Here is a 20,346-nt window from a genome sequence, read left to right as displayed (position 1 = left end):
AAAATTTGGGATATTCATGAAGAAACAAATGTTATGTGAGATAAAGTAACAAATTCTATAAATTAAGTAGTAAAACATGTGCTTGGAGAATCAAAAGAAAAAGTTTTTATAAATAAAAATAGTTGGTGGTGGAATAATAATGTGCAAGAAAAGATAACATATAAGAAGTTATGTTATAAAAATTGGTTTAAATGTAAAAGCTTAGAGAACTGGAGAAAATATCAAACGGCTCGCAGGGAGTCTAAAAGAACAATCTATGATACTAATAATTCTGCTTTTAATGATCTTTATAATAGATTAGATACTAAGGAGGGTGAAAAATATATGTATAAACTAGTCAAACAAAGAGAAAAGAAAAGTAAAGATTTAACTCAAGTAAAGTGTATTAAAGATGAAAATCAAAAAGTACTTTTCTTAGAAAAGATATTCAACATAGGTGGGTGAGTTACTTTGATAAACTTTTTAATGAAGTTTCTGAAAATACGATCGACCTTAGTGATTTTAATATCGTGAATAATAATAAAACGTTTCATTTTTATCGTCGCATTTGTAAAAAAGAAGTTGAGGAGACTTTAAAGAAAACGAAGGGTGGAAAGTCTGTAGGACTTGATGATATCCCAATTTAAGTGTGGAAATATTTGGGAGATTTGGGAGTTTCTTGACTTACTAAACTCTTTAATATTATTTTAAAAACTAAAAAGATGTCGGAGTGGAGGAAGAGTATTTTGGTCCCCATTTTTAAGAATAAAGGGATGCACAAGAGTGTGCAAATTATAGAGGAATTAAGTTGATGTGTCATACTTTAAAATTATGGGAGAGGGTAATTGAACATAGGTTAAGACGCATCACAAAAATTTCTCATAATCAATTTGGATTTATGCCGGGCAAGTCTACTATGGAAGCTATACATTTATTGAGAGGTTTGATGGAGAAGTTCAGAGATAATAAGGAGAATCTACATTTGATTTTTATTGATTTAGAAAAAGCTTACGATAAGGTTCCAAGAGATATCCTTTGGAGAGTTCTCGAGAAGAAATGTGTTGATATGACTTATATTCAAGTCATTAAAGATATGTATACTAGAGCTGTTACTTGTGTTCAAACTGAAGGAGGATTGACAAAATATTTTCCTATTTCTGTTGGTTTACATCAGGGATCGACTTTAAGCCCATATCTTTTTGCTTTAGTTATGGATGGTCTTACTGGACATCTACAAGAGGATGTACCTTGGTGTATGCTTTTTGCTGATGATATTCTTCTCGTGGATAAAACGAGAGAAAAAGCCCAGGAAAAACTTGAATTATGGAGGTCTACATTGGAGTCTAAAGGCCTTCGTTTAAGTAGAACTAAAACTGAATACATGGAATGTAATTTTAGTAGTAATAACTCTAGTGACAGAAGTGTGACTTTGGGTGATCAAATTATTAAAAGGTGTGAACGATTTAGATATCTTGGGTCCGTTGTCCAAAGCGATGGTGATATAGATGGGGATGTTAATAGTAGAATTCAAGTTGGTAGGTTGAAGTGGAGGAATGCTTCGGGCCTTTTGTGTGATAGAAAAGTACCGCTAAGACTGAAAGGAAAATTTTATAAGATGGTGGTGAGACCTGCAATGCTCTATGGCGTTGAATGTTGGCCTTTAAAAGAGAAGCATAATAATAAGTTAAGTGTTGCCGAGATGAGAATGATTAGGTGGATGAGTGGCTTTACACTTAGAGACAAAATGCGAAATGATTATATTCATGATAGGGTTGGTATAGCTCCTGTGACGGATAAAATTAGAGAAAGTCGTCTTAGATGGTTTGGTCACATTAAACGTCGACTATGTAATGATCCGATTAGGAGAGTAGATGTTTTAGATTCGACTTGTGTTAAGAAAGGCAGAGGTAGACCTAGGAAGACTTGGGCTTATTGTATTAAAAATGATCTTAATTTACTAGAACTAAATGAAAATATGACACTAAATAGGACGCAATGGAGAAAAAAGATTCATGTAGCTGACCCCACGTAGTGGGATTAAGGCTTTGTTGTTGTTGTTGTTGTTTTTGCATTGATTTTGGTCTATTTTGTTCACTTAACATTACATTGTTGGCTAGGGACTTATAATTAAAAAAAAATCAAATAATTTTTTTTTGGGAGCAGGCAGGCACGAGACATGTATGCTTAAGTTTGCTCATTTGGAAGAGGTTGACGGGGAGTCTAATCTTTCTTGGTACCATAAATTGGATGGATTCAATTTGACAGAATCCTTATATCAATATCAATGAAGCAATTGAGCTCAAGGTAAACCAACGCATTTCATTTTTAAGCCAACAAGAGGACCACCCATTGGAGCATTGCAATGATTCTTAGAGGCTAAGTTGATTGTTTCCAACTTAATGATGATTCTCATATAGGAAGAGGCCATTGTTTGGTATTAAATTACCACTGTGATAAATTAAGTCAGCATCCCATCAAAAAAAAAAAAAATTGTGGAAAATAACTTTAATCCCAACGAAGGAAGAAAATATTATAATGGGCGGGCTAAAAACAAGATATGTGAAAAGTAAGATGGTTTAAGTGGCAATTTGCATGCCATGGTTATGTTCAAAAATGAAGCACATCTCCAATCGATTCCATTCATAATATAAGTGTTTAAATATGGTAAAAAATCTTAAAAGATAAACAATTTTAAAAATTCAGAAAGAGCTTCAAGTGTCTTGACTGTAGGATAGGTTAAACTGGAAACAATCTAATTAAGAAAAAAAACAATGATTGGATAGAAGTGCATACCCATATCTAAAAATATTTAACCACAAGGCATGACTAAATAATAAAATAACTAGTTAAAAGGGTATGAATAAACTGAGAAAAGACGGCCCAATTACCTTACTGCCTCGCCCCCTCCCCAAAGACTTCAAATCTATGACCCTTCTTTAAGAAAACCAAATTATTATCTAGGCAATATGTAGTTTTAACAAATAATTATTAGGAACGGTTAACTCTAGCATTTATAAGTTCTATTACTGGGCTTAATCAAAGAAAGTTGTGCTTACCGAATTATAATTTGAGAAGCCTTCCTTTAAAATATTTAAAACAAGAAAGAGCAAGGAAAAAGTGGCAGTGGTTGAGCACAAAGTCAAAAGAAGTGAGCATGTGAACAAGATTTTATTTTGAAGTCGCTCACCATAACAAAGAGATGGTAGAGGCTTGCTTTACGTTGTTTTCATCCAAAAGCATCCCAAAATTTTAGAAGGAGAGATTGATTATTGGTGAAATCATGTGGAACTAATGAAACCAACCTAAGATGAAAAGCCTATTTGAAAAGGGAAATAAGACCAATTTCAAATTGATTTTCAAGCTATAATGTGAAACTTGCTCCAAGCATCTACAAATAGCTATCTGCAAAATGTACAAATAAACAACATATAAGAAGTGGCTGAGTATTTTATTCCAATATTTATGTAGTATTTACATAATCCCAGAATAATTTCTAATAGAATACAAACAAAAACAAGAAATAATTATAGCATATGGCACCAAAGATCCCACAGATCCATGAGGTGGAAACAAAAGAGAAAATCAAGATGGGAAAATCTTGGTGAGTGTGGGCTCCAACAAACAAAATTTACACGAGCATTTTATATCTCAAGAATCCACAAGGTGGCGGTAGAAAAAGAAGGGCAAAAGCCATGATAAGTGTAGGTCTCCGTTGGCAGAAATTATGCAACATTTCACACTCCTCAAGTGAATGAATGGATGACATCCATATCAAACTTACTGGATAATTTTTAAAATGCTACCATTAAGAATCTTCTGGTGAAATGTCAATAAGTTATTCATATGTGAGTAGAAATGAACTATAAATTGGACCACTATTTAAGTTTTCTTCTTTCTATAATGTTTATTAACTTCAACATATTTTGCACACTCATATTGCACGAGATTTGTGCAATATTAGTAGTTAACTTTTTATTATAATAGAGCCTCATTAGGTCTTTACATTCTACCTTTAAACCTTCCAAAATAATTTTTAGCCATAGCAATTTGTAGATTCCAATTAATATTGATTTAAATTTGCCAAGTTAAATTATATAGCAATTTAGTCAATACTTACAATTTTAAATAAATCAATTCCTTTCCGCATATGCACTATTGTGCATGTTATTTAAAAATGATTCCACATTAACATTTCTTTTTATTAAAGTTATAAACTTTTACATTTCATTTTGTAAAGTCATCTCAGGAGCAGCATCTAGGAGTTTACACCAATTAAAGTATAGTCGTTTTCCATTTTCCTTTTTCAAGTGTTTTTCATTTTTAAGTGCATGAGTACAATAACGTTTACAACTAATATCATAAGAAAGTGACATCTTTGATTAACTTATATATTTATTTCATTTAATTTCTTTCAATCATTTAAAACATATGTTAAGAATTTAGTGTGAAAACAATAAACGAACATTTTTAAACTATTAAATATTTAATTATTTTTGGCTAGACAAGAGCAATATCAAAAGCTTGCAATTATAAATGATTTTAAGATGAAGGGTCTGTTTGGGGCAGTTGCAGTTTATTTAAAAGCTGTTGCACAACAACTATGACAGAATGTTATTGCTAATAAGTTGGTTGTCTGTTTGTTTTTTATAGTTTTGAAACAGCTATGCTGTAGTTGTTTCCGAATGAATGGCCTTTCAACCCCTGTACTATAATGTTGTTTAAAACACCAACATCAGCACCATACCGCCACCTCCACACCGCACAACACAACCTACCACCAACATCAATAGCATACCACACCATTCACACCACCTACCACCAACGCCAACACCACAACACATGCCACCACCTACTACCAACATCAATAGCACACCACACTACGCTACCACCACATAATCAAAACCATCATTTCACACCAAACCAAACATCACCAAAATCATAGCACACCAATAGCATGACACACCAAACACCACCAAAAGCATATTCCCAAAAAACACCACAAATTACCACACTAACAACCAGGGCACCATATTTTGGCATCATCAAATAGCAAACATAGCTCCATATTTCGGTATCATCAACAATACCATAATTTTCATGTGTCCACAAAATCATATTACCCTTACAGTAAAATCACCATAATTTCCGCGTAAATGAATGGTGCAAAATCTACCATCACCAAATAAAGAACAGAACAACAGCAAAAATTGCAAAATCAACATCACGGCACAGCCACCCGAAAACCATCACTCAAAAATAGAACACAGAGAAACCAAGCCATCACCAAGCACAAAGACCGGCAAATAATCGCAAAAGCAAAATGCCTGAATATGTAAAGAAAACCTTGGAGCAACGAAGAGCAAATGATCCAAACGGAGCCGAAAAACAGAGGGGAGAGAGAGAGAAGAAGAAAGACAAGCTCACCGCAACAACCACTGCAACCAAAAAGCAACCAGACGGTTACCCACTTCAATTTCACTTTGAAAAATAATTTGTTAATAAAATTTGTTAAACTCTCTTTTCCTTTAATTTGCTTCTTTACTTCGATATTTATTTAATCTATAATTTAAACATTATGTTTAGCTTATAATTGAAACATTCTAATTAAATAACTTACATTTACAGCTATATATATTTCAATTCATCTAATTATTCTTTTTGGAATGTATTTTAAGAATGTAATTATTCAAGATATTAAATAGATTTGATAATATAAAATTCATACATTTTTTACTCCATAAATCCTTTCACGACTTTTACTCTCTTCTCCACAATTTCAAAATATTAACCTCTATTAATCTCATCTAATAATAAAAATAAATATTATTATTAAGCAATCACATTTAATTTTTTACTATTCACTTAAACTTACAAAATCTTCTAAATCATATTATACCTCAATTTTTCTATCTCTGATCACCCTACCAAACACAATATTGTCCACAAAACAAGATCCTAAAATATGTATTACTCAAACACCAAGTATTTATATAAAACAAATGGCATAAAAATTAAAAGAATTACCCCAATTACTTCCTATCTTCTTGCAAACTCAACAATTCCCTTCAGTCTTCCAATTCATGTACTTTAGAAATTCAATTTTTAACATTATTTCATGAAACCCAACATTAATGCTTAATAAACTTTAAAATAGTTATTTCTAAAATAATAGCAAAATCTTAACCTAATTTACCTTGCTCGACTTCAAATCATTCCCTTTTCTTCGATGCCTAATCTCAGATGCACAGGACCCTCACCACTACTCGTTACTTTAATCGCACACAAAGTCATTGATCCTGCAGTTCATGATGCCAGTTATCGTGCATGCCACACCAACCACTCGATTAGCACTCTCATATGCGACGTCGCTTAGCACATCTCCTTTGCCTTTTTGTTTCGCACAAATTGTCGTCTCATTAGCTCAGCATGTGATTTTATCTCTCCTTATCACCCTCTTTGATTTGTTTACCTAACTTTATTTTGCACGGGACCAATCCCACTAACCTCCCTCATTTAATTACAATTAACATAACCGACTAGTCAGTTCCATCAAATCAATGCAGTTGATTTAATAGTATTTTGGTCCCCATTTTTAAGAATAAAGGGGATGCACAAAAGTGTGCAAATTACAAAGGAATTATGTCAATGTGTCATACATTAAAATTATGAGAGAGAAAAAGTAATTGAACATAATTAAAACGTAATATAAAGATTTCCCATAAATAATTTGAATTTATGCAGGACAATTTTACCATGGAAGCTATACATTTATTGAGAGGTTTGATGGAGCAGTAAAGAGAGAGTAAGGAGGATCTACATATGATTTGTATTGATTTAGAAAAAGCTTACGATAAGGTTCCAAGCGAAGTTCTTTGGAAAGTTTTAGAAAAGAAAAATGTTGATATAAACATATTCAAGTCATTAAATATGTGTACAAGAGTATTTACTTGTGTTTGAACAAAATGAGGGTTGACCAAGTATTTTTCCTATTACAGTTGGATTACATCAGGGTTCAGCTTTAAGCCCATATCTTTTAGCTTTAGTTATGAATGCTTTTATTGGACATTTATAGGAGATGTGCCTTGGTGTATGGGTTTCGCTAATGATATCCTTCTTATAGATAAGACTGAGGAAAAAGTTAAGGAAAACTTGAATTATGGAGTTCTACATTCGAGTCTAAAGGTCTTCATTTGAGTAGATCTAAAATTGAATACATAAAATGTAATTTTAGTGGTAGTAGATCTAGTGGCAGAGTTTGCAACTATAGGCGATCAAATCATTCAAAGATGTGAGCAATTTAGATATCTCGAGTCTATTGTTCAAAGTGAAGGTGATATAGATGGGAATTTTATTGGTAGAATTCACGCTGGTTGGTTGAAGTAGAGGAATGCATTGGGCCTATTGTGTAATAGAAAAGTATCAATTAGACTTAAAAGAAAAATTTGATGAGATAGTGGTGAGACCTGCAATAGTTTAAGGTGCAAATGGTAGGACAGTAAAAGAGAATCATAAAACTTAGTTATGTTGCTGAGATGAGAATGTTTAGGTGGATGAGTGACTTAACACTTAGAGACAAAATGTGAAACAAATGTATCAATGAAAAGTTGGTGTAGCTCTAGTGGCAGACAAGATTAGAGAGAGCTGTGTTAGATAGTTTGGTCGCATTAACGTTGACCGTCTAATGATCTGGTTCGGAGAGTAGATGTTTTGGATTCGACTTATGTTAAGAAAGGTAAAAATAAACCTAAAAATACTTGGGCATATTATATAACAAAATATCTTTATTTATTAAAAGTAAATGAAAACATGACACTCAATAGAACACAATGGAGAAAAAATATTCGTATAACCAACCCCACTTGGTGTTACGACCCATCTCGGGGCTTGGAATTAATCAAGACGGAAATACACAGTTGAATGATGTGAACTAAATTTCGATATTCATTTTCTATAATTTGCTATTAACAGACAAAAGAGCCACTAATCAATTTAATTAAAACAGTATAATTAAATTTTACCTCCTTCTAAACCATTTAATTAGTATTATAGGCAACAATCTCTGCGTATCTAATGCTATGGAGGAAAAATCAATTCAACTAGCCCAAACAAGCATTCATGAATTTCATTAAAGAAAAGAAGTTCCTAAAGTCATTAGTTGATGCAGAAATCATATTTTCTAATGAGCAAAAGTAAAGTTTATTGGGTTATATATTAGATCTCAGTTCCTATGATATCTATAATATTACATGATTTTGATATCTGTTGCACATCAACATATACCTTGCAGGAAATGATTAATTCATTCTAAGAAATGCCTCCCGAGGTTTCTTAAGCAATCATGATTATTTGAAAATAGATAAATTTTTTTTTTCTCGTTTAAATGTTCTTCAATGTGAAGAAAGGTGATGCAGTGGAAGATGATAGATAGAATAAAAACGACAAAAAAAAAATTATAGAAACTTTTTTTATTACCAATATTCTGAAAATGAATCAACTCTGTTCAGCTTCGTACATAGGAAATATCTATGATCATGGAAAAAGAAATCCAGGTCAGAGACAAAGTGGATGTTGGATAGTAATAAGACTGTAATTATTTACAGTAAACTATAGTAAAAGTAGAGCAGATAACAAACAATAATTGAAAATTAACTGCAAGCAGCCCACAAATGAAATCCCTAGGTTTATGTTTACAGTAAGATAAATTTTAAGAAAAGTTAAGCAATTTAAGTAGTGGTAATGATGACTGTTTTACATCTTATTTACACTGACAACTGCGAAGTTTATATGATATAGCACATGATGTCCCTAGTTAATAGTAATTATTTATGTGCATTTCTTCATTCTTTCATTAATTCAATTACATTGCGTGTAAATTTACCCATGTTGTGTTATAAATATTATGTAAAGCTCTTGAATCGTATTATGTATCGACTCTTTTATTATCTCTCTTATAATCTACAATTGTAATTGTACCCACTCTGCTATATCAACATTATAATGTTATATTATAATTTATATTCGATTTTACATTGATCAATATTCAAATTTTGCTCAAATTTTGTTTGATTCAAGTTCAAACCATACTTGAAGTTAGCTGAAACATGGTTTGAATCTTGTTCAAATTTTGCATGAACTTTATTAGAATCAATGCCAGAGGTTGTATACTCTGCATTAAAAAGTATGAGATGTTCTGATCCCAAACAAAATTTTAAAAATATTTCCCAAAAAGAGAAATAAACAATAGAAGTACTACTCGAATTTTTGTTATTATGGAGCATCGAGAGTTAAATCTCCCTATAAAATCAATTAAAACAGTCGTGAAATGATTTAAGTAACATATAGCCTAATTAAGAATTAACTAAGTTATTAATAGAATAATTTAAAATCATTTTTACTTAATTGATAAAAAAATAAAAGATCAAGTTATTTGTGTATGCATCAATTATAAAATATAAATTATTTTATTCATTAAATAATAAAATATTAATTATGTATTATAACTATTAATTTAGCCCAAGTCCTGTGAGAATTATTGTTACTCAAACAGGCATTAAAATTGAAGTTGTTTAAACAAAACAAAGGAGAAATCATTAAGATTCACACCGCCGAATTTCACTTCAGAAACTCAAAAATCTTTTAAAAAAAAATTAGCCTTAAAAGAAATTCCAGCTAAACTAATCAATCAACAGGACTGTCAATTAAATTAAGGTAAAAAAAAGACAATAACCGTCCAAGAAAAAGGTAAGAAAAACTCACCTCATTAAGCCAGAAATCCTCGTTGGTCTTATTTGTTATCAGATTACCCGTCCAGCTATGCGCGAGCTCATGTGCCACCACCTGCGCCCCGGTATCATCGCCCTTGATCACCAACGGAGTCAGAAATACCATCCTAGGATTCTCCATACCCCCATACGGAAAGCTGGGAGGCAACAATAGCAGATCAAACCTCTCCCACTCATACGGCCCAAACAATGCCTCCGCAGCTCTCACTATATCCTCAATCCCACGAAACTCCCTCGCCGCAGCATCCAGCAACTCGGACCCGCCCGCAGCATAAACCGTCGTCCTAGGTCCCAAAGCCTGCTCCGATATCTCACCAGCAGCCAAAGCAAAAAGGTATGGCGGAATCGGCTGTTCCATGGAGAAGTGCTCGACGATGCGATCCTCGCTGCACCAGAGGGAGTCGGGTATGCCGGGAAACCCTTCTCCGATGACGGGCTTACTACGTGCAACCTTAGTGGCAGACATCACGGCGCAAAGGGGAAGGGGAAGGTTGATACGGGCGGCATAGCAAATGCGAGCGGCGGGGGTGTCTTGGCATGGGAAAACGGACCTGGCATGAATGGGTTGACATTGAGTGTAGACGAAAGGATGGGATCCGGACGAGGTCTGCCCGGGGGAAAGCCATTGGAGAGCAGAGGAGGAAGGAGAGGTGGAGAAGGCTATGAAGACGGAGGAATGACGTGAAAGGGTGATGGTGAGAGAGGAACCCTTGATGGGATCGGTGGATGAGATGGAGAAGGGCAAGGGGGAGAGGGAAACAGGATCGATAACGCGGGAAACGGAGATGTCACGGGAGTCTAGGGTGAGGCTTCCGGAATGGCACTTAGGAAGCAAGATGAGGACAGAACCCAGTATGGTGGTGGAGGAGAAATCGAGGTATAGAGCGAGAGCGATGTTGGTACAGAAGGGTTGGGAGGAGTCGGTGAAAGAGTGAGGATCGACCGGCGACATCGCCGGCAGCCGGTGGCTTTCTCTAGGGTTTTGGTTCTGGCTGTTTGGCTGCCGGCGGGAGGAAATATTAGAAAAGATTGTTGTTTTTAAGAAGCACTATCTTTAAAATCTCATAGAAATTATATACTCAAATATAAAGATAAATATGAATCAGTTAAATTTACCGCAATCCATAATATTACTTCTCCTAATATAATAAATAATAATTAATTTAGTTTAATGTTAGTAGTGCTTTATTAATGGTGCATCTGCGGGCGAGCTGCGGGGTTCGGCCCGCGACTTATATTTAGTGTAAAAACTCAAACACGGTTTCAGATAAGCTGGTGAAACGCTCGAGCTTTTTGAAAACACCGCCCGCACTTATAAACTGTTACAAACGGGCCTTAAATTGATCGATAATATCTATGACATCAATTCTCTTGATATAAATAGTCACAAAGTATGTTCCTAATTTTTTTTGCAATGCTATTTCTATATTAACTCAAAGTCATTCTCTCTTTTGTGTGTCAATAGTGCCAAAGTATAATTCAATTACAAAATGTGATCACAACTAAAATATGCTTACAAACATAAAGCTTGTGGTTGCGTGCAATATGTTAATTTAAGTGCAAATTAAGACTATGTTAAAGAGCCACATAATTAATATGATGATGGGCTTTATTGATGTCTCATTACTAGACTATTTATTAGAGATTATAACCCATCATGTGACAACTAAGATGAGTAAACAAACAATTCGTTTAATTCTTTGGGTATGATGGGGTTGAGAGCTATAATTAATTAATGAATGGAAGCTTAATCAAACTCAATGATCAGAGAAGATTTTAGGGGCTATTCATGCAAGTACGAGATTAAGTCAAACTAATTTTTAGTTGGCTTCTAAAAATAATTTAAAGTAATAATAATTGGCTTTTTAAAAATATGAAAATATCCTCTCAGTTCAAGGATGACTAGAGAACACTCACAGAAAAGCTTGGGATTATTTTAAATAAAACAAAAATTTTTTTAAAAAAATAATTATTTAATTTTTATAAAATTGATTTAAAATTTAATTAATAGCAAAATTGTGAAAATTATCATAGATTCTAGGAATAACCTCTTAGGATGTTCATATAATTTTGAGATTCAATGGATTTAATATGAACATTTTATAAATTTTATAACATTTTTATAATTTGAAATTTATTTAATCTATAAATTAAATTAAGAAATTATGGAAACTTGAAAGGTTTGGAGAGTTACCATGTGCATTCATAAAATTTATTGAATTATTTGAATGATATCTAATTTATGTGATTTAATTAGTTAATTTTAATATTAAGTGATAAATTATTTTCAATTTTTATTTTAATTAATTTTAATTACCCTTAAAAATTAAATTGAATAATTAATGAGAAATTCAAATCATTAATCAAAATTTTAAATTCTTTATAAGAAATTCCCATGGTCGGTAAGGATCTCAAGAATCTCCCTATAAATTTCGGGGTCAGTTTAATTTTATTTATTTACTTTTCATAATTTTTTTTTAAAATTATCACATAAAAATGAGGTCCTTTAATTCTCATAGATTTATCTTTAATTGTAAAATTTCTTAATCCATTTATTTATTTGTAAGATTTATATTTAAATTTGTTTATAAATTTCAAAAGTTTCTGTGTAATTTACCTTATTTTCTTCAGTTTACATAATTAACAATTGTTATGTGATGCCCAAAATTTTTGTGAAGCAAAAGTTCAATTATGTAAGTATACATGTCGATCAAATAATATACAAATAAAAAGTCTATATATCAATCCCACGATGATATTTTAACTATTGCTAACAGTGGAAGTTTTATTGTGTTATACTATTAAATCTAGTTTGAAGTGATCAGAGTGATGGGCATGAAAATTCTCCTTTCAGGATATGATGGCCTCTACCATTTTATTCTCTTTCAACGATCAGATTTCCTCTCCCTCATCCTTGCCGCCGACCTTGACCTCAAAAGCGAGTTGTGGAGGAGTTTTCACCCTCCCGTTGAGTTGCAACAAAATGGTCTTTAATTTCTATATCTTTTGTTGTTTTCTTTTTTTAGTACTCACATCTCTTCAGGACACTGTCCTCTTTGGCGGAGCATAGTGGAAAGAAATGGGATAAACATCGATTAACTTTATTGTTCGCTTGACGACAGCAGGCTCTATAGAACCTACCAGGGACTCAAGTTCCAACTGTAGACCAAAATTGGTAAAGGATCTAGTGGTAAAGGATCTAGTCTGTCACCCTAGAAACACCAATTGTACGTTCATCAAAACTTATCTCTCTATTTATTTGCACTCCACATTGGACGTGGCATGCCCTCAATCCAAGCTTTTGTGTGGTACTCACTAGTTAGTGAATCACAACCCTTCCAGGTCATTATGTTTCGCAATAAATTTTAACATTGTAAGTGATTAGTTTGCAAAATATATTAAGAACTAATGAAGATACCATCACATTAATGAAATAAGAGTAGATCTAAGCAAATCTAAATTCCTAAACATGCATCAATTTCATTGTAAAAGATAAGTTAAATGAAGATGGTCACATAAGTAGTAAAAGAATTGATATGATTATGTGCCAACAAGAAACATATGTATACCTACCCACTTTCGAGTGTATAGATACGTTTAATATTCTATTAATTTTATGCAAATAAATTTCACCTAAAATCTCCTAATAGAAACAGATCATTAAATTATATTTCCTTAGAAGTTGCATTACCGCCTAAACTATTTTACCATAGCCAACTGGTCAATGTGAGTACACTCAAGTTGTGAGATCACTGCTCTCCTGAGTTTTAGTTCTACTTACGACAGATTTTGACATAATTTGTTGCCACTTAAGTTGTGCCAATGAAGCAAAGAAGATATTACTCATCACATAAAAAAAAAATTTATTCTATCATAAAACAAATTTACTTACACATGACATTACTTCATATTAAAAGAAAAGAGTAAAGAAAACTATTCACAAAGCGTGGATAAAACACAATAGAAAACTTCATTAAAACAAAATAAATTCACTAGAAAAGTGTTTACAACAATTATAAGATAATGAAGAACACAATACTTAGTTTTTTCCTTCTAAAGAAAAGATGAAAATCTCTCCAACAAAGTCTTCAGCCGATCCATGTGCCACTCATACACTTCCATACTCATATCCTCAAAATCCCTCACTAATCTCTCCAGGAAAGGTAGAATTCTACATCTCCTCACACACATACACCTTTTAGAAGAGGTACGCTCAAACTCTCTCTAAGACTCTCTAAAAACTCCTTCTAATCATCATTCATGAGAGCACCAGCCCCCCCTTCTAAAGAGAAACTAAACATCTCATTTTTTTACAAGAGACACACATCTTCACTCCAAGAGACACACCTCTTTACTCCAAGAGACACACATCTTCACATTCCAAATGTCTAGATTCATTATATAACTCTTTGGGGCGTGCACAACTGCTCGAAATCTTCCAGAACAACCCAAAATAGCCAAGAATAGTAAAAAATTGCCCCTGAACAGTTTTTTGCGCCTAGGCATCAGTTTTTGGACGAGACTGGCGCCTAGGAGCCACCCTGTTGACAACACCTCTATTTCACTTTGTTTTGCTCTGTTTCAGCTCTAGCCAGCTCCAAGTGTTATACCTACAAGACAAACATGAAAATAATCATTTTTTAAAGTGTAACTTCATTCAAAAAAATGTGATAAATGTAAAAGAGATTAAACATAGAAATACATATCAAATTGCTCCATATCAGAATTTTCTTCCTTCCTCGATTTGGCTCCAAATTGCACTATTTTTGCTTTATTTTCTTCAAAAGTCAATTTCTTGTACCTGAAACCAAAAACATGCAAAATAACTTTCTTTAAAGTGTAATATCAATAAAAATACGAATTAAATTTATATAAAAAGTAGGTAATTTTTAGGTGTGTCAGCTCTACATTGAATGCTTGAGATGTAAGAACATCACCCCTACTCACTAAACTTTAATACTTCTTTAGTTCAAAGAGCTCTATAAGGGAGAAAGGCTTGTGAAAGTTACTTGAGTTTTAGGGAACGTGGGCTGTGTAATAACTTGAGAGAATTTTTAATGAATGCATTTTTTCAAAATAGGCCCTTATATGAAGATACCAAACTAAATTGAGTTGGGAAATGACCATCATGCCCTTTGAAAGTTAAGATGAAGGTTTTGATCAAGTTAAGATGCCTTCAAAGGCTTGAGTGCACTAGGACAATAGTGAGAGGTGGTGAGGGCCACCTTGCTTTTTGAATGGGTAAGGGGAGCAACTATAGGTTTGGATCCATGCAAACCAAGACTAGATAGGCTCTATGGAGTTAGGGAAGCTAGTAATGGTGACAATTTGAGAAAGTAGGGATTGATTTGGTCAATTGGTCCTATGTGGCCCAAGAAACCCAATTTGGGTGTGCTTCGACTAACTAAAGCAACATGGGTTTTGTATATGTGGATATTTAAGATATTTACCTATGCTTATATTCAATAGATTTAGTTTAAATTTAATTTTTTTTTAAGGTGGCTCTTGTGGTCCCATTTGATTAATGTTTGGGTCAAAACACAACTTAACAAAGTTGGGTTCCAATTGTCATGAGGTTGCCAGCTAAAAGGGGGCTTATGTAAATTTGATTCAATCTTGATTTGTTTTAATTAGATTTGAATCATATAGAATCATTTAGCTCTAGTAGGGTCAAGATAAAATTTAACTCAAAGGGTTTCAATGGTTTTGAAAGGACTTTAAAAAGTGCTTAGCAAAGTTCGATGGTATCCAAGATCTCTTTCTATGGTTTTAAGAGAGTACCTCATTAAAGTTAAAATCTCATGGCTCATCAAAACATATAAACTTTGTTTGAAAGAAATAAAGCATTGTTGATCAACTCCTCGCTCGCCTCTTCATTGAAGGCCATGGACACAAGGACATTATCATTGCTCGCTAGTGTTTGATAATTCTTTAGCTTAGAAGCTTTCAAAAAAAAGGAAGAACCTTAGAAATTTGATTAAGCTTTGAGAAATGTAGAGTTTACAAAGACTTGAAAGAATTCCAATGAATTAATCCCTTAAAATAGGCCATTGTACGACCATGCCCAACATAATCGAGTTAGGTAATGACCATCATTCCCTTTGGAGAACTAAGACAGTAGAGAGAGGTGGTGAAGACCACTTTGTTTCTGGCTGATATAAGGGGAGCATCTCCAACTCAGAGTCTAAGTCAAACCAAGTTTAGGAATGTCTTAGGGAGGTAGAAGAAACTCTTAATGGTGTCAATTTGAGAAACTAAGGACTGATTTAGTTAATTTTTTCATGCCTAATGATGACCCCCTCTACTAGTGAACACATGATGTAGGTGACATTTAGCTGACTAAATACACCTCAAATGCCAATTTCCATAGGAACTCACTGAAATATATTAAGGATATACTCAATCTCCTAACTTCACCTGCAACAATATATTATGATATTTTTTTATTATACTCAAATATTTCTTAATCGAAGTAATCAAATTATATCCTTAAAATAAATATATGAAGCAGCTAAAACCCTTAACAGAAAGCATAAAATTTATATTGAAAGTTACCTCGAAAGTTCTTTATTTTTTAATAATTATACAACAAAATAAAATCATAAAATGAGCATGATCCCACTCAAACTCAAACTTCTCTTTCCCCTTTCTTATAAGAATAATTATGAATAAGCTATTAGCTTAGAAAGATAAGCAAATCTAACACAAATCTCAAATACTGATAGTTATTAAATAACTTGTTTATTAATTATTAATAGAGATGATATAAAATAATAAGTACAAGTAACTTAAATGCAATAATCATTCTTTTGTTTTTAATCATTTCACGTAGTATTAGATTTCATTTTAGCTTCAGAATGTCTCATGTACAGTAATCTAAATTTTTAGCCATTATAACTTTTCCTGAAGGGAACATAATTAGGTTTAATAATGCTTAGGTGAAACAAAACATTATTGTTATTAAACTATCTTGAGGATTCTTTTACCTATATAAGAGACCACTTTATTCCATTAGGGACCCTTTTAGCCCTACCTACATAGACATATAAATATATCATTAACATGTTCCTTATAACCTATTATTTCTTAAGCTTCATTGGTTTTCATAATTAATTATTTTAATAAACATGTGATTCATGTTCAAATATATAAAATAACTACATATGTAAAAGAATAATTTACATAGACTATATATATTTGGTGGGGAATTTGTCTTAAGATGTTGACATATTGATACAACTAAAATATATAGTGTTTTTACATACATTTTTATACCTATTTTGAGATATTGTGCTTTAATGAAAATTATTATTTTTTCAAAACAAAATTTAAAAAAATTAAAAACCCTTTCAAAATAAAACTTTTTCTAAAAACAAAAGCAAAACTTTTTCAAAATAAAACTTAAATAAATTTTTTTTCAAAAGTAAACAACTTATTTTCAAAAGAAAACCGAATTAAACACTTCTCAATCTAAATAAAATCTAAAGTGAACTTTTACAAAAAAAAAAGAAGAAAGTAGGGCCCACTTTTAAACTAAACTAATCCCAATAACTTTTTTTCTAACAAACAAAATTTTATAAAAAAATAAATGAAAATATTATCACACCTAAGCAAATCTCTTTCAAATCAAAGCAAACTTTTCTCTTGTTTCAAAACCTCTTATAAGGTCGCTAAATATATTGGTCTCCATACTATACTATGTAAACTTGCAAATTATCCTCCTAAATAGCTAGCTTATATAAGATTTATACATGTTTACATGTATAACCAGTAAATGAACATGTTGTCATTCATGAACTTGTGATTTATAAAGCTTCACTCCTAAATATATAAGTTTTAAAGAATTTTGTAATTACATACTTCTTAATTAATTTACATGCTTGAATGATATTTTTGTGTGATAAAAATATTCAAAGCCTACATTTATCAAAACTAACATCCATATGAAAATAAAATTCTAAAATATTAAGCTGGTACATAAAATTTAAGTCGAAAAATTATAAACATTGAATGACACAGACATATTTGGGACCCTTGTGGCACGTAAGCTTCAACACAGAATATAAAACTGAAGGCAACTCTTCAAATTTAGAGTACCACGATTTTTACATGAACCAACAAACTACAAGCTAAATTAAATATCAATCTCAAAATAAATTTAAAATCTCACTACTTAAATAATGGAAACCACCATTAGGCATATCAACAATGAACCTTAGGTTAAATAACTTAAAAAAAATTCAGGATTACACATACCCTAGAATAGTCCAGTCTAGAAACCAATCTTAGTTTGTTAGGTACTCTGTGCTAAGAACTAGGACCTTTAAAACAAACAATCTTACCTCTTAGACTTTGTAGGCACCTTAGGATGAAGTAAACCATAATTACTGCCAAACACACCTCAAACAACCTAATAGTAAGAAGATCCACACTCACCATTGATATGACATTAAGTAGAGACCTCTAACTATCTATTTGCTTAATAAGGATACCAATGAACCTGGGAGGAGGGAAAGCCATGAGCATCTTGATCGGAGGTGTTATGCCACAAAATTGGGTTAATATACCTATTCAGCCTTCCTATAGAGTTTAAGTTTATGTTAGGATTAGGATTTTACTTTCATCTAGAAATCTTTCTAGCCTATCCTATCCCTTTAGTATAGGATTTTAGATCTTCAAATTAACCTTTCCCAAATCAGACTTTCTCAATCCAAACCTTCTATGAATACTAAATCAAACAATAAAAAGTTCAAACTCTTTTTAAAATCCTAAAATCTCAAAATTTCAAAACATTTCTAAAACTTTGAACCCTTTTTAAAATCTAAGCAATCAAAACTTTAAAGCCTTCATAAAACTTCAAATTATTTAAAAAAAAAAAAACTTCAAATCCTTTTCAAAACTTTTCAAAACTTAAACAATTAAAACTTAAAACCCTTTTCAAAATTTAAACAATTAAAACTTTAAATCCTCTTCAAAATCCTAAATCATTACTAGTTTCAACACCTCAGATCCAAAACGTAACTCTAACTTCAGTGCTAGTACTTAATATTTGATATTTAGATTTATAACCTATTGGTGCTATAAATCTAAGCATAAAAGAAGCGGAGAAATTGGTAATTTGCATGTCGTGTTGAAGATGTAAGGACCCATTTGAGGCAGCTTATTTGGTGTTGTGGGTATTGAAAACGCACTCATAGGTTATAATTGTTTAGAAAACGCACCTATAAGTTTTGGTGCGGGTCTGTTTGGGATGGTGTAAAAACATTGATAAGTTGTCGAAAAATAATCTGATGAAAACTGTTACCGTACCTAGTCAGGAACGGTGTAAAAACGTTATTTTCAGCGGTTTTAAATATAGTTTTTTGAATAAACTGTCAAAACGCATTTTACCCAAATGATAGTGAAAAATGCTGCATGTGTAGAGGAATTGTTAGATATATAAATTTCCCATATTTATTTAAAGATTATTTTCTATCTCCTGGTTATATTAGATTACAATATTTGGATAATAAGCATATAAATATATTTTTATTTTTGGGTGATAATGGAAATGCAGAGGATTTATGAGCTCGGAGGGCGACGTGTTCTAGTGACTAGGACGGGCCCACTGGGTTGCGTGCCGGCTGAGCTGGCACAGAGAAGCAGAAACGGCGCATGCGACCCGAAGCTGCAGAGAGCCTCCGAACTATACAACCCTCAGCTGGAGAAAACCATAAATCAGCTCAATTCGCAGTACCACTCCAACATCTTCATTGCCGCCAACACCGCCAAATTGCATTCCGATTTCATTTCCAACCCCCAAGCTTCTGGTAATTGTTTAATAAGAAAATTATGGAATATTTACATATATAAATACACTATTACTAGTTTTTTTGAAAGATGGCACCAAAACATTATTAATGTAAATATAAAAATTTACATGTTAGATCTCTAAATATAAGAATTATGTGATACGAATGTGTAAATTTGCTTTTAAATATATATAAAATCAAATGTTTATGCAAATAGTAATGGTTTATTTTTGTAATTTTTAGGTTTTATTACTTCAAAGAGAGCTTGTTGTGGGCAAGGACCCTACAATGGCTTGGGTTTGTGCACGGTGGCACCAAATCTATGTCCGAATCGGGATTTATATGCTTTTTGGGACCCATTTCATCCGTCTGCAAAGGCGAGCCGGATCATAGTTGGCCAATTCATGACTGGTTCAAGCGAGTACATGAACCCGATGAACCTAAGCACTTTATTAGCAATGGGTGAAAGCACCTAATTATATAAATTAATTAGGATTATATTAGTATTTAATTATAAATGTTGAGGATTAACTTCCTTTGTCCTCCTTAATTTGTGTGATTTGTGTCTGAATAATGAATAATTTGATGAATTTGTTATATGGAACAAAAAATAGAAAGCCATAACTGAGATGTTGTATCATCATTTATGGTTTTTTTCAACTGTATAAATTATTTGAAATGATTTAGCTTATATTTTTTTACATAAAATTTGGTCAAATTATATTTTTTCCCCATAATTTTTCTTAAGAAAATTTTACATATATACCACAATTTTTCTATAACAAAGACCTAAA

General features: G+C 32.3%; 2 protein-coding genes across 2 annotated transcripts in view; one reads left to right on the top strand and one right to left on the bottom strand.

Annotated features, from left to right (window-relative positions):
• Nucleotides 1-10,812, bottom strand: part of LOC110024171 (leukotriene A-4 hydrolase homolog) — a 26,739-nt gene extending 15,927 nt beyond the window's left edge. The window contains exon 1 of the mRNA XM_020723977.1: nt 9,736-10,812. Coding sequence (XP_020579636.1) covers nt 9,736-10,713 — 978 coding nt within the window. The 5' untranslated portion in view covers nt 10,714-10,812. The remainder of the gene's footprint in view (nt 1-9,735) is intronic.
• An 8,493-nt stretch (nt 10,813-19,305) lies between these two features.
• On the top strand, nt 19,306-20,028 carry LOC110024138 (GDSL esterase/lipase At5g33370-like). The gene is made up of 2 exons (XM_020723925.1): nt 19,306-19,570; nt 19,796-20,028. Exons 1-2 carry the CDS (start codon nt 19,306-19,308, stop codon nt 20,026-20,028), a joined length of 498 nt encoding a protein of 165 aa, XP_020579584.1.
• Nucleotides 20,029-20,346: the final 318 nt, after the last annotated feature.

Source organism: Phalaenopsis equestris, unplaced genomic scaffold (assembly GCF_001263595.1).
Source record: "Phalaenopsis equestris unplaced genomic scaffold, ASM126359v1 Scaffold000250, whole genome shotgun sequence".
NCBI classification, from domain to species: domain Eukaryota; kingdom Viridiplantae; phylum Streptophyta; class Magnoliopsida; order Asparagales; family Orchidaceae; genus Phalaenopsis; species Phalaenopsis equestris.
This window is presented reverse-complemented; position numbering and strand designations above follow the sequence as displayed.

Excerpts from the sequence above, each read along its gene's own strand:
- LOC110024138 (XM_020723925.1), top strand. The coding sequence starts at position 19,306 with ATGGAAATGCAGAGGATTTATGAGCTCGGAGGGCGACGTGTTCTAGTG. Across the intron at positions 19,571-19,795 it reads TTCCAACCCCCAAGCTTCTG|GTTTTATTACTTCAAAGAGA; the intron begins GTAATTGTTTAA and ends TGTAATTTTTAG.